General features: G+C 41.5%; 1 protein-coding gene across 11 annotated transcripts in view; it reads left to right on the plus strand.

Moving 5' to 3' along the window:
- The window catches only part of HS1BP3 (HCLS1 binding protein 3), a 43,137-nt gene that overhangs the window by 520 nt on the left and 16,684 nt on the right, over positions 1-25,933 (plus strand). For 4 of the 11 annotated variants that reach the window (XM_085881532.1, XM_085881533.1, XM_085881530.1 and 1 more), the window contains 7 exons: positions 1,847-2,012; positions 2,686-2,893; positions 8,518-8,583; positions 11,186-11,492; positions 13,325-13,458; positions 13,581-13,731; positions 15,506-15,841. In XM_085881532.1, coding sequence (XP_085737658.1) covers positions 1,847-2,012; positions 2,686-2,893; positions 8,518-8,583; positions 11,186-11,492; positions 13,325-13,458; positions 13,581-13,731; positions 15,506-15,767 — 1,294 coding nt within the window. In that variant the 3' untranslated portion in view covers positions 15,768-15,841. Of the gene's footprint in view, positions 1-99; positions 536-1,846; positions 2,013-2,685; positions 2,894-8,517; positions 8,584-11,185; positions 11,493-13,324; positions 13,459-13,580; positions 13,732-15,477; positions 15,842-25,933 lie in introns of those variants that run through there. The other 7 variants (XM_085881535.1, XM_085881531.1, XM_085881536.1 and 4 more) reach the window with 5 other exon arrangements.

Raw genomic sequence — 25,933 nt, forward strand, 5'->3', positions numbered from 1 at the left:
ACAATCCGTGTCCAACACTGATGCCTAAAGTCCTGAGCTTCCTGCTCTTCCCTTTCGAGGGTGTTGTCTCGAGAGAGGTGGATCGGTCTCTCTTTCTGCTGCTGTTGTTGATGAAAACTTGCAAACTCACCGCATCGTTGTGAAGACTGGTCCATAGGTTTGTACAGGTATTTCCAAGAAAAAATGAAGGGGATTGGGAGTGAGCTGTTGGGATGTCCCAGCTCAGAGGCGAGAGTGCATACCTGCAGCTGCCTATCCTGGGTTCGAATCCCGACCCAGCTATAAACTCTCATCCTGGTATTTCACAGGTGGAGTGATTCATCAATGTGTGTTGCCGTCTCTCGAATGGACGTTCAACAGGCATCTCGTCTGCTGGTGTTAGTTGGTGGACGTCAGACAGACCCCACAGCGTCCTTCGCAAAGAGTTGGCATGTTATTGCCGACATCGTGAACAAGTTCCAAATTCCTGCCCTAATTACTCCTGGCAAAGCAATGGCAAACCACCCAGTGCTTCCCTTGCCAAGAAACTGCTTCGGTAAGCACAAGTCGGTGTATAAAGAGAGGAAATGCTGTGTGTGATTTGCATGTCACGTGTAAAATTTAAATTCTGCGTCGTGCAGTCACGTGCAGACATCCTTCACTACAAGTGGTTGTCATGGAAACAATCAGTGCCACGCCTCCAGAAAGATAATCAAGCATGTCAGTATTGTGACGTCATTGTCACGTGATTAATGCTCTGCCTCCTTGGCAAGAAATATCACGTGCCAGGTATAATATAGAAATCCATGTTGGGTCGTGATCGGAGGTGACTCCAAATGGGGACCATTGCGGTCCGACCTAATGATTCATCAGGAGCTGTATGTTGAACTTTGAGGAGGATTCATCAAACTACTACTACTACTACTACTACTACGACAACCGATGTCGTTCGAGGAAGAAAGCCAAACTCTCCAAAATTGTGATCTTCCAACATGTCAGTGACCCTGAGTGTACAGCTATTGTGGTGAAAATCTATCGAATGGAAAAGGCCTTTCACGAAGTCCTGACTATGACCATCATTGGGGTCATATGGGTACTGCGAAAAACCCAACGCCTTCGATGAATTGTGCAAAAAGTTACAGGTGGTAATCCATGCTGTCGACCTTTTGGAGGTGCATGTTCTGTTGAGCCTTTTTCACCGTATTGATAGGTGATGAGTGTGAAGTGAAGGTCTTTGGAAAGATCCTGCAATCGTGAGTGTGTATGCAGTACTCCGCCGATGTTTCACATCTGACTGAGGCTCTGAATGAATGTGTTATCTCAGGACATTGACCCACAAAGCTAAGGGACGACAAGTTTCAGTAACCTAGTTACTTCTAACACTCTCTACCTCAAGTAGATAGAGGTAACTAGGGACGATTGCGCTTGAGGCAAAGTGACAGAAATGAAGGTCATGCACTAGTCCATCCCGATAGTGGTCTTTTGTAACAAATCTTCACAACTGTACTGTTTGTTTATTTATTTATTTATTTATTTATTTATTTATTGGTGGGGAGAGGTGGGTGGTGGGGTAATGGCTGAGCTTTGCAATGTAACATGTGTCTCTCTCTGTCTCTCTGTCTCTCTGTCTCTCTGTCTCTCTGTCTCTCTGTCTCTCTGTCTCTCTGTCTCTCTGTCTCTCTGTCTCTCTGTCTCTCTGTCTCTCTGTCTCTCTGTCTCTCTGTCTCTCTGTCTCTCTGTCTCTCTGTCTCTCTGTCTCTCTGTCTCTCTGTCTCTCTGTCTCTCTGTCTCTCTGTCTCTCTGTCTCTCTGTGTCACCTTTACTTGCATCCCATCACCGTTTATTCCTTGATGGATGTATTTTGCAGACCGTTGCAAAATACTGCGTCTGGCCTGGACCTATGTGTTCCCGAATACCAAGAAGTGCGAGAGGGACTTGTACACGGTCATGTGTTGTACCGGGTAGTCATAGTGTCTCGTTTGGCTGCCTTCAAGTCTGCTAAGCATGGTGCCAAGGACGTCGTTCAACTTACAGTGGGTCATCGTTGCCTGTTGAGTCGTGGAACAAGTTCACAGTGTGTTATGTATCAAACGGTTTAAATTTTATGAAAGTAACCCCTGTCATTAAAGCTATTTTTCTTGGCACTTCCTCATCTTGTTATGGGATTATGTCAGCTTTATTTGAGGCATCGTGCACCTGTGTGTTGTCTTTTGTTTGGACTTGTGTTTTGTCTGCTCACATTCCCCACTGGTTGATTCAGCCATGTGGTCTTTGTATTTATTTTGTTTATTTAAAGTGAAACAAAAGTCAGAATTTTTTTTTTCCCCCATTAATATATCTTATTGTTGTCGTCATGATCACTTCACCTCCTTGCATCAGAAGATGCACCGCAAATCGAGGAAAGACGACTTTAATTAATTTCCCTGTAGTTTATTTGGAAGCAGCCATGTCTTTGCATCTGGCTCGGAAACCCACATGGAAAGTGATTTGTGTGTGTTTTTTTATGGTTACGTGTGACAATGTGTGTGCATGAAAGTATGCAAAAAATGACCGCTTTCATAATGGCTATGTAGTATGAGTAACTCTCACTTTTTGAAATATTAGCTTCATGTTTCACCTTGATACCTTTGGAATCTGTTGCTTGTGGCATGTGAAGTACAGCCGTGCTCAAATGGTGACTCAGATCTCGTTTTGGATTTTGGGCAGGTCTCACGATCCTATAGTGAGTTTCAAGAGCTTCACCGCCAACTGGCCGCACAATATCCAGGGATTAGGATGCCACCAATGCCTCGCAACCTTCTGGTGGTCACACAGCGCGACATACACGATCGCTGTGATGGCTTTGACTCTTTGTTGCGTGCCATTGCATGCGAGCCTCATCTTGCAAAGGTTCCCGAGACCCTGGCCTTTCTGGGTGAGTGAAATGTGATTCGCTTTCTTTATTATTATTATTATTATTATTATTTTTTCCCTCTTTGTACCCTTTATATAATAGACTCCTGTTAAGCCACACCGGTGCTTTTATATCGGCCATTCAGCTTGACGAATATTCATCTTGAGCAGAGTTTTAATAATTAATGAATATTTGTAATTCTTCTTTGATTTGCATTGACGTACTGTATGTCCCTTGGTCTTTTATTGCTCTGTATAAACATGCAGAAAATACCTGAGAAAATGAAGAATCCATCGCACTGCAAGAAAGTATGCTCAAAACGTGGCATGTATCGGAGGCCATGGCGTGGCCAAACTATTGCAGAGAAATGTCTGTTACAGCCACAAGGAAGCAACACACAAGTATAATAATTGTTTAATGCTATAAATTCAAGAACAGGACACCAAAGGAGCAGAACCTCCTCCATATGCTGATAGCTGCAGATGCCAACGCACTTATGCTGCCCTTTCATCGTTGCATATCCCTCACAATCCTTACCTTCCTGCTTTTCCCACTCTCAAATGCTGGCAACCCTCGTTCCATTGTTGTGAGGCTCAACTTGATACAAAGGGCAAAGCACAAAGCGAAGTACAAATGCGACACACAGCAAATGATGAGGTTAGCTATATGTACTTTGTAGAAAAAGGGCCGATGAATGGGACGCCAGAACTGCTTTTGGATCGACAGGAAGTGATCAGAACAGCCAAAGAAATGCACGATAGTGGTCATCTGGATGGTTTTTGTGGTCCAATGAATCAGTCCTTTGTTATTCTTGAAGATAGTCTAAATTGTTTCATCTATAACCAGAACGGCACTTGGGAGAGAGCATTCCTCTGCCAGGCTCAACAGTTCGTTTTGGATCCCACTGATAGGCCGGATCTGGATTCGGACCTGAACCAAAATCGAATCGGCATGTTTTTGTCACCTAACCAACTCGTCCACAACTTTTTGAAATATCATGCGAAACTGTATATCGTTTTTGGCCCAGTCTCTCAATGGTGAAGAATCACTTTAAGAAAAAAAAAAATTCTCGTATCCAGATCTTCAACAAAATCGAATCAATTTTGTTTTAATCTGTCCATCGCTTTTTGAGATAACCTGCTCACAGACGGGAGTGAAAAAAAAAATCTCTGTCCACCTTTGGTAGTGGTGGTGGTAAAACAGATGAAACTAGAGGGGGAGCACTCGGTAAAGTGCAAAACCTCCACCGCCAATACTGCTAGGTCACTCGCGTGAACCTGATGTCCTATTCATTCAATTTGACGTCAACAGTGCTCACAGAGTTATAGTTTGCAAGTTTCCCTTTTACTTTTAACTTTTACATACTCAATTCATTTGTCATAACTAGATTCCTTGAGACAGAAATTGATTTTACGTGGGTATATACACCTGAAGTTCCAAAATCAGCCGCAATTATAATTTTGGCATGTTTTTTGTTGGAAATCAATTATAACATGTAGAAATGCAAAAAAAAATCGAAATTGTTGAAAAAACAAGTTGCAATTTTTTTTTTCTCTAACAATTTTTTTTTTTGGGAGGGGGGGGGGGTTGGAAATCACTTAAAACATGTAGAAATGCAAAAAAAAAAAATTCAAATATTTTTTTCAAAATGGCCGCGATATCGGCCATATTGGATTTTGAACCAAGTCCAAAATCTAATAGCATGATCCTTGGACCAGACCTAACCCCCCCACCAAGTTTCGTCGAAATCCGTCGGAGTTTTTCCGTAATACTGTTCACAAACAAACAAAGGGGTGAAAACGGTAACCTCCGATCTTCGATGGCGGAGGTTAATTATAATTCAGGCCATACTATTGTGGTTTTATATATATATATATATATATATAGCAGGACTGACTTTCCATCAAAAATCCGTTTTCTGAATGTAACATTGGCGATCCTGTGACTTGAACAAGACATTGTTCCAGTTGCCTTGGGTGGCAGGGAATGGAAGGATATAGCGTTCGCCATGATCGGCTAACTAATTACTGTGGAGTGATTAAGCATATGGAAAACCTGCTCGATGAACTCTTGACGTCGCTGTCAAAGACCCAAAGGCTGATTATTGTTCACTTGAGTAAATTGTACGTTCTTCTTGCTATGCAAGTCAGTCATCCCTTACTGATTTCCCAATGTATTGTACATACTTCTGTGTTGATTGACTTGTTACTTCCTCCACCGAAGGTGAAGGAGGTTATGTTTTCACTCCTTTCTGTCTGTTTGTCTGTGTACAGGATATCTCAAAGTTGCGGACGGATCTGGATGAAATTTTGTGAGCAGGTTCAGTGTGTAACAAGGACGAACTGATTAGATTTTGGTGAAGATCTGGATCTGGATCCGACTACTAGAATTTTAAAGTGATTCTTCACCATTGAGAGAGTGGGCCAAAAATGATATATAGCATGATATCTCAAAAAGTTGTCAAAGACGAATTGATTCGATTTTGGTGAAGATCTGGACACGAGAATTATTTTAATTTTCAAAGTGATTCTTCACCATTGAGAGATGGGGCTAAAAACGATATAGGACTGTAGAGCATGATATTTCAAAAACGTATTGGGCCCGATAAGTTCTCATGGATCAGGCATTACGTGGCGGAGGTATGCGCTCTACCGAGTGCCCTTCTAGTTTCATAATAGGAACTGAATATGATATTGCACCCAAGCTGATGTGTCGAAGTGATTTCCCTTTAAACACTTGTGAACAGGATTGTGGGATAGTTGGTAAACTATCCTGGATTTTTGGCTGTTGCACATTTCAGCTGGAGCAAAGTCGAGTGTCTGTGTCTGGACAATTCGGGTGAGACGTTTTATCAACTGTGATAAAACTTTTAGAGTGAGAGTTTACAAGGGTATGCTGACTGCAGAGTAAAGCTGCCATTTTGGTCATTAGCCCTTCGTCAGGGCAAGAGAGTTCATCAATAGAGCCTGGTGTTGGCTTCATGGTTACTTGGGGCTTGGGATCTTAGCTTGAGCCCTTGTTTTTTTTCTATTTAATTAACACCAGGTGGAGTTGGTGGTCGTATGGCAGCTTAGCTGCCGGGGTAGCTATCATTTCTTGAAGTGCGACTGTGTCGCTGATGCAGTGCCCCTCTACCAGTACACACACGGGAACTGGTACTCATTTTGCCAACCTCGGAAGGATGACAGGCTGAGTCAACCCCCTGGTGTTAATTCAGCAGCCAACGGGGCTTGAACTCAGGACCCTCAGATTCCAAGCCAACACCAGGCTCAGGTGGAGTTGACTCAGCCTGTCATCCTTCTGAGGTCAGTGAAATGAGTAACAGCACACTGGTAATCGAGGCATTGAATCAGCAGCACACCTGCGTCTTCAGCCAATGATGCCACCCGCAGTTTAGTGCTGCATCGGATGGAGGAGGATCTTATCAATAAACTCAGTCATATTCTGATGTATTATGTGTTCATACTTTGTCACCTTTGATATCAGTTGCTGCACAGCACAAAAAAAAGTCTGCTGTGTTGAATAATCGGTATATCTCTGCCATTATCTTTGGCCTCAACATGGATCTTGCAGATCCTTCCCCCCCCACCCCCCCAATATAAACTCCAACCATGTTATCATAGAATGTGGTGAAGTATTTCCACTGGACTTTGCTTTAGAACCTATATCCTGTTGACACCATATCTTCTATCAAATTGGCAAAAGGTTAACTTTCAAGAATCAGCATGACTGTGAGCTAAAAGTGATGTTGAATTTCAGAACGGCACTCGGTAGAGCACATACCTGACTCCGCCAGGCTGAACAGTTTGTTTTAGATCCCACTGATAGGCCGGATCTGCATCCAGACCTGAACCAAAATCTAATCTGCTTGTCGTCACCTTACAAACTCGTTGCCCAATGGAAGACTTTAAGATACTGTTATCAAATTGGTGGTTTTCATGTATCGCTTCAGTCACAGTGGTTTTGTTAATAATGTGAATACAGTGTTGCATTATGGGGCTGTGTAGTTGAAGTTGTCGATGACTAACTGCTGGTGTTTTTATTTTCATTGTTAATTTATTCCAAACCTTTCCCCACCACCTGCACTAAGATTAGCCTGAGGGTGTCCCAAGACATTTGAAGGTGCATTTCCATGAAGGGCCTTATTGCTGGTTCGAACTGACTGTTACTTTAATTTGTCGACCGGTGTGCTGGTTTGAACGGGGAATGAAGAGTGAGCACAGACTTTCAAGAATCACAGCAGAGTCTTGGCAGAACGATCCAGTGAGATTGGTAGATTTCGAGTTTGAGGAAGAGTATACGAGTCGTGTGATTCAGCACCCCTTCTGTCTCGCTCAGACCTGTACCCACTGCAGCATCTTGTGTGCCTTGGACACCCTCATGACCCTCCTGCCGAGAGCAATGAGACCATCCTGACAGAATTGTGTAAAGGTAGCCAATGATCTTTGACCTGTCTAGTCTGGGTTCGATTTTTTTCAGCCCAACTATAAAATGCTGGACTTGTGCTTGGGCAGGTTGTTGAATTATTGACTGCACCATCCTGCAGATGGACGTGGAGCTCAGGACCTGTCTAATAACTGTTAATGGACCTTAAAAGTTCCCCGGTGTCTTTTTCAATGAAAAGTAGGCAAGTTATTTCGAGCATTCTGGCCAAATTCCAAAAAATTATTGCCATAACAAACAGGGTGCACTGCATCAATAGGACAGCTGATTTCCTGATTATGCTACCAACAACCACATGTCAAATACAAGAGAAAAGAACCGATGAGACCGTACTGTCACTAGTGCTTCATGTGCCATGGATGCTCTCGGGGCTCCCCAGCTTATACGACGATGGCAAGCCTGGTGCTGGCTTAGCGGGCTGGCTGGCTTTGGGTCTTGAGTTCAAGCCCCCCTGTCAGCCATTGAATTGACACCAGGTGGGTTGACTCAGCCTGTCATCCTTCCGAGGCCGGCAAAACGAGTGCTTACTTGCTGGAAACGGGGGGCACTGCATCAGCAGCATAGCTGCGCTCCCAGCAATGATGCATCTAGCAGCCATAGGCTGCATACAAAATATTGATAATCTCTGTTCCCCATTTGATGTTTATTCTTTCCCCTTGCTTCCACTGCTGCCCCATAGTATTATAGTTGGTGATAGTCAGGTATGTTTTATAATATATTTTTCTTATCCTGTGTTGTTTAGTTTCTGGTCGTGTATGTCTATCATAAATTAATTGTTTAGGGCCAACGCATGCAGGCCGACACAATGCCGATGTGACGAATCTTTCACAATCTTGTTTTGTCAAACTTCTACGCGATTGTCAATGACACTTGTTGGAAAATGTAGCTTTTTATTTATTTTTTGCTCAGATAATGCAGCAAAACATTGATTTTGAACACACACACACACACACACACACCACACACGCACTGAAGTATGTGTCAATGTAATTCAAAGGCAGAGACTGTCATTAAAAGTTTTTATAATGCAAGATACATGGAATAGTACTTTTTTTCTGAAGATTTGTTAAATACAGTAAACAAAGGGCAGGTTCAGGCTACTATATTGAAATTTCTTCATACCTTTTGGGCTTTGAAGTTCACAAAAGCGACAACTATCCCTCAGCTAAAAGCTCCAACTTTTTTTTTTTTTTATGCTGCAGAAGATATGAATCTGTCATTGATGCTCTGGCCAGAATCTACTGAAACAGAAAACCGAAGTTTAATTGGTGAATACATTGCGCCACGTCACACGATGCACCATTTTGCACGATTGTCACCGATAAGTTGTCATAAAAGTTGAACATTTTAAACTTTCGATTGTCATCGACGCACCTGAAAAACTAGTTGATGAGGATTTCCAACTGCCCCACATTACATGATTATCAAATCTTGTTGTTTAACGTCATATACCAAGGTAGTGTTACCCATTCACCTCTGATCAAATTTTAGCTCCAAATGAAACCACTTGTGAAGTAGAGAGACTGGATATCCACTTGAAGCATTCGGTAATAAATCCGACATTGCTGTTACAAAAGCATTGACCCCAGGGTGTTGCAAAAATCAGTCTGGATGTGTGTGACGATACATTTGGATCCTAACAAATGGATCGGCCATAGTAGACCCATTGCTCGGCCTGCAAGATTGTGCGTGCGTGCGGTGCATTTTCATTTTTATTATCTTTTTTTTTTTTAAGATTGATTTTTGTGGAGTTTTATCAAGGGCAGAGTTTATGCCACATGTCCACAGTGCTTGGTTGAGTTGCGAGATCGCATTGCTACTGTTGTTCAGGGCATATCCCACGTCAGCTGTGCAAAAGTTCTGGACAATTTTGTTCAACATCTATCGATGTGTATTGAAAGAGAAGGTGGACATGTGGAGTACGAAACAAAACTTCAAACATTACTCGAACTGTTCAATATTCAACTGGAAAGTTTGTGTGTGCTTGTTGGATTCAATAAATAGAAATGTGTCCCTATTTGAGGGACACCCTGTATCATGTATATGGTAATATTTGTAGCAAGAATCAAGTGTGGTCTCCACCCCCTCCCCCCCTCTTATTAGACAGTGGAATTTGAGCATTAATTCCTGTAACTTGTCTCTGGAATGTAATACACATGAAATGGAACGATCAAGTCATCTTTTCCCTTCAATTTTGATTGCGGTGTCACGGCAAGAGTAAAAAAACAAAAACATTTTTTTTATATGCAGTTGTGGCACAAAACTACCTGAACGATGAAATGCATGTCCAGTTCCTGTGCATAGAAAAAAACAGCCATTCTGCCTTGAGAAGGTCCTGTGGATGTGGCTCGGAGCATGTACTCGATATCAATTGGACTTTTAAAATTTGATTTGATTGCAAAGGATCTCTGATAATTAAATATGTTAAACTTTTTGTGAGTAATATGCCAACGATTGCAGATTTTCTTTAAATAAACGATAATTTTGGAAAGTGTAATCTAATCTGTACATAGTGCAGTACATAATTCTAAAATAGTGGGTTTTTTTTTTTCTTCAAAATTGAGTGAGAAACCAAACACTTTTCTAAATCCTTTTAAGATACATTTATGATGCATGTTCATAAAGATTGATGTACTATTTTTATCAAAAAAAATTTTTTTTTGTTATTTCTTGACTCTTACATTGATCAATCTTTTTTTTTTTTAATAATTATCTGTCTCCAACAGCAAGTTCTGAACCAGTTTGAGATAGAACCAAGCACAGTTTCCTATTGGTGGCTATCTGCTCTTTACATCCATCGAGTAGACCTGCTCTTGGTATACTTCCATCAGGCTGAACAGTTTAGGTTTTGTTCCACTGAGAGGCCAGACATGGATTTGGACTGAAACCAAAATCTAATCGGCTTGTTCTTGTCAATGACCCAACTCGTCCACCATGTTTTGCATACTCTAGATGTCCACAACTTTTTGAAATATCATGCCATGTATAGTTTTTGGCCCCATTTCTCAATGGTGAAGAATCGCTTGAATTAAGAAATTCTCTTGTCTGGATCTTCACCAAAATCTAATCAATTTGTCCTTGTCACACACCCAACCTGTCCACTTTTTTTTTTTTTTTTTTTTTCTTTTGTCCGAATCCGTCGACATTTTGAGACATCGTGTTGTATATCGCTTTTGGCCGAATCACTTCAAATAAAATTCTTGTATCCGGGTCTAGATTTGGGTTTTCACCAACATTGAATTGATTCGTCCTTGCCATGCACCCAACCTGTTCACCAATCGGTTCACAAGTTTTTGAGATGTCCTGTTCACAGACAGGCAGGAGTGAAAACATAACCTCCGCCCACCTTCAGTGGCAGAGGTAATAAGTTACTTACCCTCACCCCTCCCCCAACCATATACCCCCTTTCTTACTTTCTCTTTAGTCCTACCTTTTCACAAATATTTTCCTTTTCCATTGCACGTACCTCCTTACATGCTCCCACCCTCCTTACTCCTGTCATCCTCTCTTCTATTCCTTATATGAATCTTTATTTTCCCATTGTAGCCCTCTTCCTCCCACTTGGTAAGTATGTAATAAGTAGCTGAACCCTTCGCAGAAGAATCAGGAAAGCGTGGCAGGTTTAGAGAAGCTGTTTTGAAAGATTCTTGCTTGTTGACATGTGCAGAAACCAGCTTTCACTCATTCAGAACTTGCTGGTGGAGTTTTGTGAAAGCGGGCTGGAGCAGTGCACGTGTACGTGTTTGTGTATGTGTGTTTGGTGGCAGCCCTCAAATTTTTCTGAACATTTTCCTCCAATGAAAATACATGTAGTATTTTGTTCACCATTGATGAGAAACCTCATCTGAGGTGCTCTGTGGTGATGTGCAGGAGCCAAAACCCTTCACGTGACTGAAGAAAAGCATCCTAAAAGAGAGAGGGACGAGATGGAAACTCCTGTGGAAGATGATGACTTGTTCTTCCAAGACAAAAGGTCTGCCGAAGATGAAGAGTGGAACTTGCCAGAGGATTTGTTAACCGCTGCCAGCTCCACACTCGACCAGCAGCCAAAGCGAGACCTAGCCAAGAAAGCAGTCACGGGAAAAGATGCGAGTGCTCAAATTCATAGGATCAACGACTTGGAATCTGATGGCGATAGCAGCGATGAAGCACTGGATCCTCTTGGTGTGATGAAAAGGTAAGATCGGGCACCCACACGAAGACTGCTAGCAAGTGTACAAAAGTCATTGTGTTTGGGGGGGGGGGTCACTGGTCCTGATCATCATTTCCATGATTGAGTAAAGAATATAGTAAGCAGGATGAATGTCATCTCAGGAAGTGTTTGAAAAATGTAGCAAAATGAGAGTGCATTCTACAGTCTTGTGGGTTACCAATGCAAGCTTTTTAAAAGTGTTGATGAAGGGCATCTTTATTGCGTATAGCGAGGGAGGGGTTGAGCGAGGAGTGAAGAGGCATGGATAGAGGATACAAGCAAAGTTGGTGGGACGTTTCAAAACTTGTTATATTTGCACATGTAATAAACAGATGACTACTTACATTGTATTACTCGGTTGTCATGTTGGAATTGCACTTGAGATTACGGATCTTTAAAAATAAAATCTGTCTTTTGGGCTTAATGTTTCTTTTCTCTCTGCTCTCTCAGCAGAGAACTCCCTAGCAACTCCTGAACGCACGACTTCTTCCAGTCACTCCCACCTGATTGAACTCCCAAAATCCATGCTTTCCCCACCTCCACTCTTTTGTTCCCATTTTCTCTCTTGTCAGAACTGCCTTCTGTGGACTGTTAATCCAACTGTTCTGTCCAGGGCTTCAAGCAAGTGATGCACTACCATCTCATGTCATCCGACGTTCCTACAGATAATCTTTTCTTCTACCTTGCCCTGTCATCAGCCTCAATCTTGTATGGAATAAAAATGTGGCAGTTTTTTTTTTCCTCTCCCCTTCACTTTTTTTTTTTCCTCCCCTATTTATTACTGTCTTCAACCCTTCATTTAGTTATATGTAAATGGGTTCTTGGCCATATCCTCTTCTCATTGAAAGAGGCTCGAGGCCTTGTTTTTTTGTTTCCGAATTCAAAGTTGGAGAGATGATTAGCAAAACGTTTTTACTCGGTCATAACAGAGTGAAAAACTTTCGTCATACATCCGTTGTACAAAGTCCTTCCTTGACACACCTGAACCCCTATCAACCTACAAAATGTTCATCCGCAGCTTAATGAAGCACTGCTCTACCTTCTGGGTTGGCTCCCCTGCCTCACATCTTGCTCAGTCTGATGCTATGGAAACCAAGATTTTTCAAGATCATTGGAATCTCCCATGCTGAAGCTGAGTTTTTATGGGACTATCACTTTCTCATCTCAGCCAGTCTTCTTCTGCCTCTTTTCTGGTCTTTCACCCTCTGCTATTTCCGTGGTTTGTCTCCTCCTCCGCCCCCCCTCCCCCCAGGTTTCTGCAAGGAACACATGGTGTACCCTCAACTCCCTTTTGGTGAAACTACTGAAATCCAGAATTACTGCTCACTTTCACTCATTTGTTCATCCTCTTGTCTTTTTCTTTTCCCACCTGTGGAACCAACTTCCACATTGTATTCAATCTCATTCTTCCCTCCAAGTCTTCAGGACAGTTGTTCACCACCATCTTAGATCATCCCCAATCCAAAACCATGACCTTTTCTACCCTCAGTAACTACCCCAAGCCTCCTCATTCCAAATTTCCAGTTTTCCTTCCTGAGAGTTTCCTTGTATATCCATCTTGTCCACCCCAAGCATCCTTTCCTCCCCACACCCATTGTTTGGCCAATTCTGCCTCTATCTTGTCCTTAACCTCTGCTGTTGGTGACCACCCCCCCCCCCCCTTGTCTTGTTACATCCTGATTTGTTAAGTGTACTCACTTTTCCACGAACTTCGACTGTACAGAAAAAGAAAAATAATAACTTTTCATGTTTAACAAGTCAGCTTTTATTGACATGCTGATTCTTTTTTTTTTTTTTTTTTTAATGTTCTATCGCAGGCCAAAGCAGCAGAAATCAAAAAGCATTTCAAAGGTACCCAATGTGCTTGACATCAGAAAGAAGGCAAATGATGGGCAAGAATTACCAGTCTTGCCTATTGTACCTGCTGGCTCAGATACTGGAAGGATAAAAGGTTTACACGAGAATGCAACTTAAAGGACATTGTGTGCTTTCATACAAATGATTACAATACATTTGCTTGGCTTGTTAATTTATTGATGTCCCCTTTGTTTGATACCCCATTGCCATGAACAGCAAGAGAGGTAGATCTGTTTCAGCCACTGGATCTTGAAGGGGGAGCTGTGAGTAAGAATGATCCTCTTCTACTCCCTTCTGTCAGTTATTGCTTCACACCATCACTTATCCCAGATTCAGTTGTGAAAGAACATGATGCTGACCTTTTCAGGTAATCCTCTGGTCTTGTTTCATTGCCAATTATTTTATTTTATTCTGTTTAATTCTCAAGCCATATCCTCACTACAGATCTTACCTTCAGTAGAACATTTGCATCCCGTTCAATAGTGCAACATCTATTGGATTGACGAGTACCGATTATGTATTATTTATTAAATTGAAATTGAAATCTCCTTGCTGCTATGGTGATTCGAAACAAACGGCAACTTTGATCCGGACCAACAGTTGGTGTCTGCCACACAACCAAGCTCTGTAATTGCAGCTTGAGAAAGTTTTGTTTTCAAATGCAACACAAGGAGCTTGGATGCATGATGAGGTTATTTTGGCCTGTCAAAGCTGTGCAAGATTCATTGTTACTGTACATTACACTGCAGGTGCCCAAAGGGGGTTGTAGTGAGAACTCCTCCCTTGTCAGGCTGTATTTCAGCTTTGGAACTGCATCTGAAAAAACAAATGTATGTAGTATATACATATGTGTGAGTTTGTACCTTGTACGCTTCAACCCCCCCCCCCCCCCCGTCCCAGTCCAATCTCCCTGAAATTTGCTATACATCATTATTTTCACTCGGAAGGTCAACGTTGAAACAAAAACCTTCAATTTTTCCTTGAATTAATGTTAAAACATGGAGTCACAGTATTTTGGCCAGTCCACCATCGTATGTTGGGTGTCCACCTTGGTGGGGAGGGGAGCAGAGCTTTGCTTTCTGACAGTTATTTTCTGGGAATTGGAGCATCTGTATTTAAATGTTTATATTCAGAATGGAAAGTAATACACAAAGGGTCCACCGTCTCTGTAGGACTACACTGAGTGTAAGGAGTGGTTGCATGCTTCTGTACGACCTAAAACAAGGAAATTAGGTCATGTTGCACACCAGTTCATTTTTGCTACAGCTTTAAACAACAATCTTCTTGATGTTTTACAAACGTCTAAATCACCCCATCTTGATCGTGTGTGTGTGTGTGTGTGTGTGTGTGTGTGTGTGTGTGTGTGTGTGTGTGTGTGTGTGTGTGTGTGTGTGTGTGTGTGTGTGTGTGTGTGTGTGTGTGTGTGTGTTGAAATCTTCCAATAATGCAACTTTATTAAAACTAGAAACACCTTTCAGGAGCAGCCTCGAGGAAATAGTGCTGGAAATGGAGTGTGTATATGTATATGTATGTATGTATATATATATGTATATATATATATATATATATATATATATATTATATATTATATATATTTATATTTTGTGCTGTGGACAAACCCCACCCCCATCTTCAGCAGGGGTGAGTAAACCACTTTCACTGTGGCATGTGTACAGGCAAAAATTGTAAGCAGTCTCCTCCCTCCCTCACCCCCCTCACAAAGGGGTGGGGGGGATCCTTTGTGCCCATGACCTGACTGGGTACTATCAGTACATATGCAAAATATGGTGGAGATTGGTCCAACTTTTTTTTTTTTTTTTTTTTTTAATTCCCCTATCCCCCCCCCCCCCCCTAGGATTATCAGATGTACATACATGCACACATTCAGAGAATTGGCTTATTTAATGGAGTAAGATGTACAACTTTCCAGTTGTTTAATTGGTTGTGGTGATTAATGCATGTTTGATCCATAAATAGCTTCCAATTTGCTTTAAGACTAAAAGCAGGCACTTTGACCAGCAGCAAGAAATTCCTGAGGCAGAGAATGTTCCTGCCCTTTCATTGACCCTTGTGAGTGATTGACAGCACCTGCTGCACAAGGCAGGTGTAACAGCAAACGTGTGCTTGCCTGTGTGCTGCAGCATTCCTGATGACCTGGACAGCCTGATGATAAAGCCCAAGCCTAAACTCCCACCCAAACCTGCTGGCATGTCTACAAATGTTCCCAGCTTTGATAAATCACCAGCAACCATCGCTCCCAAACCAGCAAAGCGAACCATGCTCCCTAAGAAACCTGTTTCTGATGTGGAACCAGACAAGGCAGTGGAGAACATGAGTCCCGACGACATTTTGAGTTACATCGAGCAGCAAACCAATGAGGATTATTCAGCAAAGCTATTTTAAATGGCAGTTAAAGAAACAATGCACCACAATTTTGAAATCTCTTCTTTAATTTAATAAACACAACTCAAAATAAATTTTTGGAGAATTTTTCTCTGATACAGATTGAATTTCTTTAAGAACAAAGGGAGCAATCTGCATATTAAGTACATAAGGTGGGGATTTGGAAAAAGGAACATATGGTGAATGAGGTGTAAATGGAGGGGTGGGTTGAACGGAAGTACAGTATGGAAAAGTGGGATTGGGTAAACAAAAAAACAATTTGCATATGGACAATGTAAAAACATTTTCTGGCATTTTGGAATGTTCAGTCACCAAATTTGAACCTCTGCAGACTGTGCATGCTAAAAGGGGGGGGGGGGGGGGAAATGTTAACCCCATTTAGCCTTTGTGGTCTCTGCTTAATGGTTAGGGTTGTGGGCTTGGAATCCTAGGGTCCTGAGTTCAAATCCTGTTGAATTCATTCCAGGTGTGGTTGACTCTGCCTGTCATCCTTCTGAGGTCGGCAAAATAGTGCCAGAATGCTGGTATCCTGTGTCGGAGTGGTGACCTGTCCAGGATTGTGCCCAATAGCCAAGGAGACTGCTTAGGCAACACCAACACTCTGCAAAGAGTATGGTCCCAATCTCCTCCAATGTCCTCCCCTTTCCCCAGCCACTTTGTGTATCATGAATGTTAAAAAAAAAAAAGGCCTCATATTCTGCTGTTTTAACTTGAGAAAACGTTGTTGTAAGCAGGTTGAAAAACTTTATATATATATATATATATATATATATATGTATATATATATATATATATATATATGTATATATATATATATATGTATATATGTATATGTATATATATATATATGTATATATATATATATATATATATATATATATATATATATATATATATATATATATATATATATATATATATATATATATATATATATATATACACATTTTTTCACATCAGAGGTGGCTTCCATCACCAATGAGATTGTAGAGTGCTCGCCAAGTGACTTAAACTCCAATGAAAGGGTTGATAATTAGGAACGGCTGGCTTGGCAAGTGATGGCAAACTGATTAATGGAACACACTCGTCACCTGACTTCACATGGATCATCACCTGACTCGGTAAAGCTAGTATTGGCTGTCGGTGCTAATTGAACTTGCTAGTCACAGATACAGGATAAAACTAATACTTTTGAAGTGTGCGCATTACCACAACAAAAGAAAACCCATTAAGCAATGACCTTTATGCTTGCATGAATGCTGACATTTTGCATTCTCGATTCATTTTTCACAATGAAATTCAGCATCGAAATTTAATTTGACTTATTGAGTGTATATTTAATGAAGGATGCTTGAAGGGCAGTGGGGGAAATGATAGGCAATGACTTGGATTTTGATATTTTAAGCATTTCTACCACCTTCATGGTTGACTGCTTGGGAACCACCAAGTTTCATGATTGAGAATAAATGTTTGTTTGTTTTCTTTTAGCTTAAGTTGATCGTACAGGGCAGGGTAGGGCCCACAGTCATTCAGATTGATCTCGTGTAACCCAGTAAAGGAACGAGTCAACCATAAAGTCGAGTATCATCACACGTAGGCCAGACCAGATGAGGTAAGACGGATTATATCCATCCTGCTCTTAATATCGTTAATGAGACAGCTGGGTTTTTACTGACAATCCATTTTTGGCATAGTAATGCTCCTGAGACAGGTTAAACTTCCCGTTCATTATAATCCAAATCTTTAATACTGCTAATTTCACTGGGATTTGTGCACTCGACTTATTGATCCTCATCAATAGGCCACCACTGTACCTTGTCCAAATAAGACACCACTCAAAATGTAAACTTTTAAAATTGTTTGTTTTGTGTACAAGTTTTTGTATATGATCAAAGGAGTATTTTAAAGCTTTATTCACAATCTTCGAACTGGCATTTTAAGACATTAGGGTTTCCATGAATATGTACACATTTTTCAATTTCTTGACTTATTTTTAAAAAAAATTCTCTGGCTGCTTTCAAAATTTATTTTGCTTTAGTATTGTAAAGTTTTGAAAGTGTGTACATTAAAATTCCGAGCTGATTGTTGCTGTGGTATTTGATTCTCGATGCCATGCCAGCTCGGATGAAGCAAATTTCATAATAAAAACAATGGACCTGCCACTTGACCTTCAGCTGTGTCCTTCACCAGGTAAAAGTTGATTGCCCCATGCACACGAAGCAAAAAGCAGGGTTAAGCAATTGGTTCATATCAGTTTATGATTTAGGAACAACTTATTTAAATTGAGTGTTGTATTTTGAACATGAATCAGAAAACAAATGAATTTACTGTACTTTGTCTCTGAATTTGACCTGATCGCACATGCAGAGAGGAGTGACTATTTTTACTCTGTCTTGCCTGTCTGGCAGTCAAAATTGAAAATCATTCCAAACAGGAAACTTTCTGTTTTTTAAGGACATCTTAAGGGACATGTACTGTTACGAATTTGGAAGCTTACTGCACACAACAGCCAGGTCCTATAGATTAGCTGTATCGGTAAGTACGTGTTTCTAGTTAGGGTCCCATCCCTAGTCTAATGGGAATTAATTGTTCGTGTGCTGCGGAGTTATTTTATAGTTAGGATTTTACGTCCCAACCAACGACCCCAACAACTCTCTGCTTTCATCTCTCTCTCTCCCTCTTTCTCTCTTTCTCTCTTTCTCTCTTTCTCTCTTTCTCTCTTTCTCTCTTTCTCTCTTTCTCTCTTTCTCTCTTTCTCTCTTTCTCTCTTTCTCTTTCTCTCTTTCTCTCTTTCTCTTTTTCTCTCTTTTTCTCTCTTTTTCTCTTTTTTTCTCTCTTTTTCTCTCTTTTTCTCTCTTTTTCTCTCTTTTTCTCTCTTTTTCTCTCTTTTTCTCTCTTTTTCTCTCTTTTTCTTTCTTTTTTTCTTTTTCTCTCTCTTTCTCTCTTTTTCTTTCTCTCTCTCTCTCTCTCTTTCTCTCTCTCTCTCTCTCTTTCTCTCTCTCTCTCTCCCTTTCTCTCTCTCTCTCTCTCCCTTTCTCTCTCTTTCTCTCTCTTTCTCTCTCTTTCTTTCTCTTTCTTTCTCTTTCTTTCTCTTTCTCTCTCTTTCTTTCTCTTTCTATCTCTCTCTTTCTCTCTCTTTCTCTCTCTTTCTCTCTCTTTCTTTCTCTTTCTCTCTCTTTCTCTCTCTTTCTCTCTCTTTCTCTCTCTTTCTCTCTCTTTTTCTCTCTTTCTCTCTCTTTTTCTCTCTCTTTTTCTCTCTCTTTTTCTCTCTCTTTTTCTCTCTCTTTCTCTCTCTCTTTTTCTCTCTCTCTTTCTCTCTCTTTCTCTCTCTTTCTCTCTCTTTCTCTCTCTTTCTCTCTTTCTCTCTTTCAGTCTCTCCTCCCCCCTCTCGCCGGTGGGCGGAGTTTAACATGGGCATGGTGTCCCTCTTTGGCCGATTGGCAAGGAGCGGGCATCTCACCCGCCCCGTCCCCCACTCAACACCATCGCCATTACGCACGTGGTCTGAGGTAAGGAGGTAGGCGGAGCTACAGACTCCACCCAGAAGGGTGAGAGTTTCCCCGCATACCGTGGGTCTGTCCAATGGGAGACGGCCAGGGAATTGCGCGATGGGTCCGACCAAATCAGGAGGCGAGTGGCCAGGAAAAGAAGCCCCTCCCTCCAAAAGAGGTGGAGTGGTTGTCAGGACCAGCGTTGAGAGACAGAGATCGTAGAGTTTGCCAAGCAGCCTGTCATCGTGTGTGAGACACTTCTTGTGAGAAATGACATTTCAATTCCGACATTTCCAACCTGGCATCCAAAGCCAGTGAGTGGTTGTCGACAAGAGTGCGTTCTGGAGGATCATGGATCGTGGCGATAGCGGTCAACGATCTCATCACGGGAGATCACCTCGTCTCGCCTCCTCTGGGTTCGGCTACCCTGGTCCGTGCTTTTGGCGACTGGAGCTCCGGGAATGTGTGGACGTCGAGCGGCACGAACGTGGCCAGGAAGCCAGCACGTTCTCTCCCCGCAGCTTGTCTTCCCTCCGAGCTGAAGGGGGCAATAAAAGACCCAACAGGGTCCATTTCTTTGGGTGTGTGAGTGGGGGCCCATCTCTAAGTAGAATTGTTAAGTGCTTTTGTTGTACGTTATTTGCATTGCTGAGTCTGATAACTCTGCCCTTGCGTGCTCCCCTCATTCCCCAATTATTGTTGTAAATAAATTCCCCTCTTGTTGAATGCGCCAGCTCATCCTTGTCCTTTCTGCCATTGGTTTGCCACGGTGCATGTTGGGGAATAGTAAGGCCGTTGCCGTAGTTGTACATTTGGACCGACGGGCCTCGGTAACCATCCGCTCGGGTTACACATGGTTCGAGCACTGTAACGACTCATTCCGCTCGAGGCCTGCCGAGGGTGTGAATTCCCCGGTAAGCTTTGCCGTGTGGGTACTTAGGTATATTGAAGTTGGTAATTAACCCTACTCCATGTGGTCGAATTATTGGCGATTCATGGTCCTGTAAGGGACCTGTACCTTCAGACTTATCCGAGGGTCATGACCTAAATTCTGGTGTGTTCGGTGGAGCCGATTCTACTGCTGCCCCGAGCGGTCATGCTCGCCACTGAGACCAGGCCACACAACAATACAACAGGCATGTAGAACTAATGGAATTTTTTTAAGTTGTAATAGAAACTGCAATAAAATGGTGGTAAATTCTGGAATGAATCCATTTATAAGACTTTTCAATCTTTATTTTATTTAAATTGAGCTAAATAGTTAAATACTGCAGAGCACAAGTTGCATTGTCACTTCCAAGAACCTCCAGTTTTGCAGTACTGGGACATATTAAATAGGGTAGTGTATAAGACTGCTTCGATAGCACTAAACTTCTGGATTTTTTTTTTTTTTTTTAACGATCTTCAATATCATTATTTTATTAGAATTGAAGTATACAGGGTGAGTCAAAACTCCAGAAACAAAAACTTTCCAATGTTTCCGGACCTTTGACTCACCCTGAATACTTGAAATTGAAGCGTGGGGTATTGTGTTCTATCGACTCTCGTTTTTTTTGTATCAAAGCAGAATTCCTTCTTAGAGGTGTGATCCACATTTTCCTAAATGCTGAACCTCGACGGGACTTTTAAATTACGTTAAAAGAAAAACCTTATCATGCCATTATTAAAAGTATAAGCAATGTTCAAGGGGATCTAGGAACAAGATGTATTACCCTAAGAAATGCCAATTTTTTAACATTGCAAAATACAAGTGTCTAATCAATACGGTTGTGGGAATAATTGGGGCCATTAAATAAGTAGTGATTGGCATAATGAAAAAAATAAAACGTTGGTGTTTTTCACTTTTTTGTTTTTTGGATTATCTCGTTTTGGTAATGTTTTGAATGCCTCATGGATTACAAGGTGAAGGCAATTTTGCTGAACAGATTAGAAACTGGAGAGCATCATTCTGATGTTGGCCATGAATTTACTGATCATTTAGGAGACCTTATTTTGCTCATTACAGCTTCAGATGTTTTCCTTGTTGTCCAAAAACCAAAGCATGTCCTCTGTTCTAGCTTTCCTAATGTCAAACCAGTGTTTTGACAACTGATTTATTCATGTTTTCCCTTATGTAGTTCTCGTGTGCCCTGAAAAGAATCGTGTTTTTAATTTTTTTTTTCCCGACGTGGGATTCCCTTTCTTTCAATTTCCCTCGGATAGCCGCCCACCTTCTCGTAGCAATGCCCCAACAAAAGTGATATGGTCAAATGCTGCCAAAAGTACAAAATATTCCCAGGCCGAATTTCTATTTTTGTTTGGAGTTTTATTCTGGATTTGTGAAATTCTGTTTCCGTTTTCCTGATTTAGAATGGCAATATGCTTTGAAGAGGCTTGTATAATACAGTATTTATTTAAGCCAAGGCTAATTGTAGGAAAACAATGGTGATGTCACCACTTGAATTGCAAGACAAGTAGTCTGGCAGCCAAATGGGGATTTTCGGGGTATACCTGGAAGTAGAGTATATACAATGTTTTTTGATTGATTTTGGGTCACTGAGACCATAAATGTTAACAATCCGCTTGATGACACCCTGTCACCATTGGGCATTTTTTCCAATTTGCATAAAACCTAGATGGCCACCAGTGTTCTATTGAATATACTATAATTAAGATATCTCGGCTTCTAGAAGGGATTTTAAAACGATCTAAAATGTTTTAACGGGGCTTTAAGACATCAGGAACCCAATGGAATAACTTTTATTATGATTTGACAACTCCTTCATTTGCAGAAATCCAAGATGGCCGCCGTCAAACCTCTTGGGAGACTGGTTTTATGTCACCACATTCTGGATACAATTTTGGATACATTTTAAATGATTTGTTTTAGTGTTTTGAAAAAATAGAGGTCCCATATAATACATCTTGTATTACAATTTAAATATATTAGCTTTATTTGCATATTCCAATATGGCCATTGTCAATCTGTTAACATTTTGGTGTACTTTTGAATGACATGCTTGATTGATCAAAATGGTGACAATATCATTGAACACCTTCAATATAATATTAGTAGTTTGTCATTGATGTATACGTTAGAATATATTTAAGCTGACAGACACCAGGTCATAAAGTAAAGTAATTTCGGATATCCATTATCTATATATTAGTACTGAAGGACCAATTTTGTGCTCCTCCTAGCGGTCGCGTCACGTTTTTCTCGGTTCTGTGACCTGGACTGAAAGAAACTTCGTACCTGTAAGAGTGCATCGTACATAGTGGCAATAGTCAACTTTCAACTCTGAAGCAGAATAAACACTTTTCGTTGAGACGGGGGCAGGGAGTGAAGAGGCGGGGGGGGGGGCAAGGTAATCAAATTTTTGCGCGGGGATAAGCAAATTGAAAGCGGGAAATGGGGCGGGGGATGAGTGGACGGGGCTGGGGTTAATTAGGTGGGGTTGAGTGTGAGGGGTGAACAGGGTGGCTAGTGCCCGGGGAAAGTGGGGGTGGGGAATCAAGAGACGGGGGCAGGGAGTGAGGAGGCAGGGGCGGGGCCAGGGTAATTAAGTTTTGAGGCGGGGGGAATGGGGCAGGGGCGGGGAATGAGTATGCGGGGGCAAGCACGCCCTGTCCAGTCCATGTCCCTCGAGTGTGGGTGAGCTGGTGAGGGTGGTTGAATGAACGGAATCCGTCTGTGACGGGGTTTCGGCTAGTATAGAATAAAGTGACAAAGTCATAATGTTCTAGTAGTGTCTATGCTGAGCAAGCCATGGCACATAAAGAAATCGTTCACATTTCTTCTTCTTTAACTACTGCAATATTAGAGTTTATAGTACATGACATTGTACACAGTTATCAACATGATGTTCCTCTCATTTGTCTGTGTTGACATTAATACCTTTATGTCTAATTGTCATCGTCGTCATCTGCATCAGAGGCTACATCACATTTAGTCAGTTCGTTATGACAGTCCTCACTCAGCATGACATCTGCAAAATACAGTGCACGGTAGTTTATCGCTTACACATCCACATCTTCCTGATTTGCAAGGTCTTTCCCTTTCACAAGAGCAGCGAATCAGTTTCAGAATCTCTTGTGGAGCAAGGGACACATCTTCATGTATCGATTTAGGCAACATAGTCTTGGAACTGTCGTTACGAACGTATCCATGTTCTGTTGGATCTAACGGGGGAGGGTCTCGATCCAAAGCGTGTTTCCACACAGCTGCCTGCAGGTGTGCCCGTTTGACATTTTCCAGAAATGTTTCTGTTGTGGGAGTTAGAGACTTCAGCTTTGGTATGGCTGTGGTGCCCTCTCCAACCTTTTGTGGCCCATGACTTCTTCCTTGCCTCAGACATACTGCTACAGTCCTTGTGTCCATAGCATGCGGCTACAAACTTGGATGCCTGTCTTGTTATATCTGGTAACAATTCATGAATGTCACCCAAAAGTGACAAGGAGTAGCCTTCTCGCAGTACTTCCAGTACCGTGACTTTTTACCAATACCGAAATAGCATTCACATGTATCACAACCCGATAGGGCGTGCATAGACAACAGTCCATCTACTATGCTCTGCTGTTGTTTAACAGTAGCTTGTATGTCAATAACGGTTCGACCATGAATCGGTGATTCCATGATCATGTGACTGGTTAACTGTCGCTCAAAGTAGTGGTGAAGCAGAAGGATGAAGACGCCGTGTCAAATGCAATCACTCAAACACCTACTTGGCATTCAGTCGCAACTGTTACTGCTTGTTGAACAATGATGCAGTCTGCCTCTTCATGAGATGTAGACATGTCTTCCTGGTAGATCACCACTCCCCCATAACTTATTTCAACAGGTGTGTTATTACTGCTAGTGATGACAAGTTTGTGGGTCATTGTGTAGTCTCGATGGAAGGTAGTGTCTCTGGTCAGCTCTTCGCAGATAATTTCCATCAGCTGTGATTTATTTTCTGACTGTCAGGACAACTTTCTGTGGGGGTAGAGGTGTATCTTGAGCCAGTCGATGTACTCTGCTTGCTTCTGTTGTTCTATTGCATCTGGTCGTACTCTTGGTACTGAAATCCTGGTACCTGTCGAACACGAGATAGACATCGCTAGAAGTAAGTTTTTATGTTGGATGTACTGTTTGAAGTTCACAACAAAGTCACGGACTGTCCCATTCGCTGGCCAGTGTATCACCCAGAGGACAGCTGAACTATCTAGCACCCTACATTTGACTTTGGGTACATACGACCCTACATACGATTCTTGATGACATCTCAACTTGAAATTGCTTCTTCAACTGTGCCTTAGCCTTTCCCGTTCTCATGTCACCCGAGTCGTTGAACATCGATGTAGGCACTGGGGATAGCTCATACGATAGTAATGTCTTGATGTCTATTGTGTCACGGCAGCTAGCCTGCAAATGAAGTTGTCAAATCATAATAAAAGTTATTCCATTGGGTTCCTAATGTCTTAAAGCCCCGTTAAAACATTTTAGATTGTTTTAAAATCTCTTCTGGAAGCTGAGATATCTTAATTATAGTATATTCAATAGAACAATGGCAGCCATCATGGTTTTATGCAAATTAGAAAAATGCCCAAAGGTGACAGGGTGTCATCAAGCGGATTCTTATTATTTATGGACTCGGTGCCACAAATCTACCCAAAAACATTGTATATACTCCACTTCCAGGTTAAGCTAGTTGGCTGCTGGACTAAAGGGGTCATCTGCATATTAGCTTGGGTGGTTAAATTGAGATTACAGCTGATACTATAGGTCTCCTGTGTTTTGGGTGATATGAGTAATAGAGCTATGTAATATGACACCTAAATCTTGAACGTTTGTTTGTTTGTTTAGAAATATCGCATACATAAGCCAATTACCGAGATGGTTGCCATGGCAACATAAGCCAATCACAGCCTTGATCTTGTCAGATTGAGATAATGTATTGACGAATAGATATCTGCAAGATAAACTAAACGTTCAACAGTTTTTGAAATATTGCATCCACAAAAGTACATGGTCAGATGGAGCTCATTTTAATGTCCCCTGGCTCTGACTTTGTCGGAGGGGCGGGGGACAAAATGATTAGGAAGAAGAATGGGGTAAAGAGAAAGGAGCATGTAGGAGTGGGGAGAGAAGGGAAATGAATAATTCAAAGTTGTGTGTTTGTAGTGGAGAGGGTGAGGTGTATATAAATAAACAATAGTTCCTGAAAGTATATATATATATATATATATATATATATATATATATATATATATATATATATATATATATATATATATATATATATATATATAATTTATTATTATTACGGCTGTGGGAATTCACATTACACCATGAAGGGCCCAGAGGAGAGATCTCGAAGTACATGTGTAGTTAGCCCAAACCCGTTGTATAGAGAGAATTTATGTGATTCATCCGGGCTGCGACGCTTTGAGATAGCCATTTTTCTGTTCTATCTTTATTTTGAACCAACCACGTCTCAACCGCCATCACATAACAACCACCACACCAGCCATCGTCACCAACTGCAACCATGCTCCAACCCTCTGACAACAACAACGCCAACAGCCACGAGATTTACCTTCACAACTCAATCCCACATCATCGCATCACCGCCATTCCCAAACGGCACCATAACCATCAAACCACCACCGAAAACCCTCCACCACCTTCACCTCTCTCTTTTTCTACGGCCATTT

The sequence above is a fragment of the Eptatretus burgeri genome, chromosome 5 (assembly GCF_056783735.1).
Source record: "Eptatretus burgeri isolate ZD-2024b chromosome 5, Ebu_testis_v1, whole genome shotgun sequence".
Lineage (NCBI taxonomy): Eukaryota > Metazoa > Chordata > Myxini > Myxiniformes > Myxinidae > Eptatretus > Eptatretus burgeri.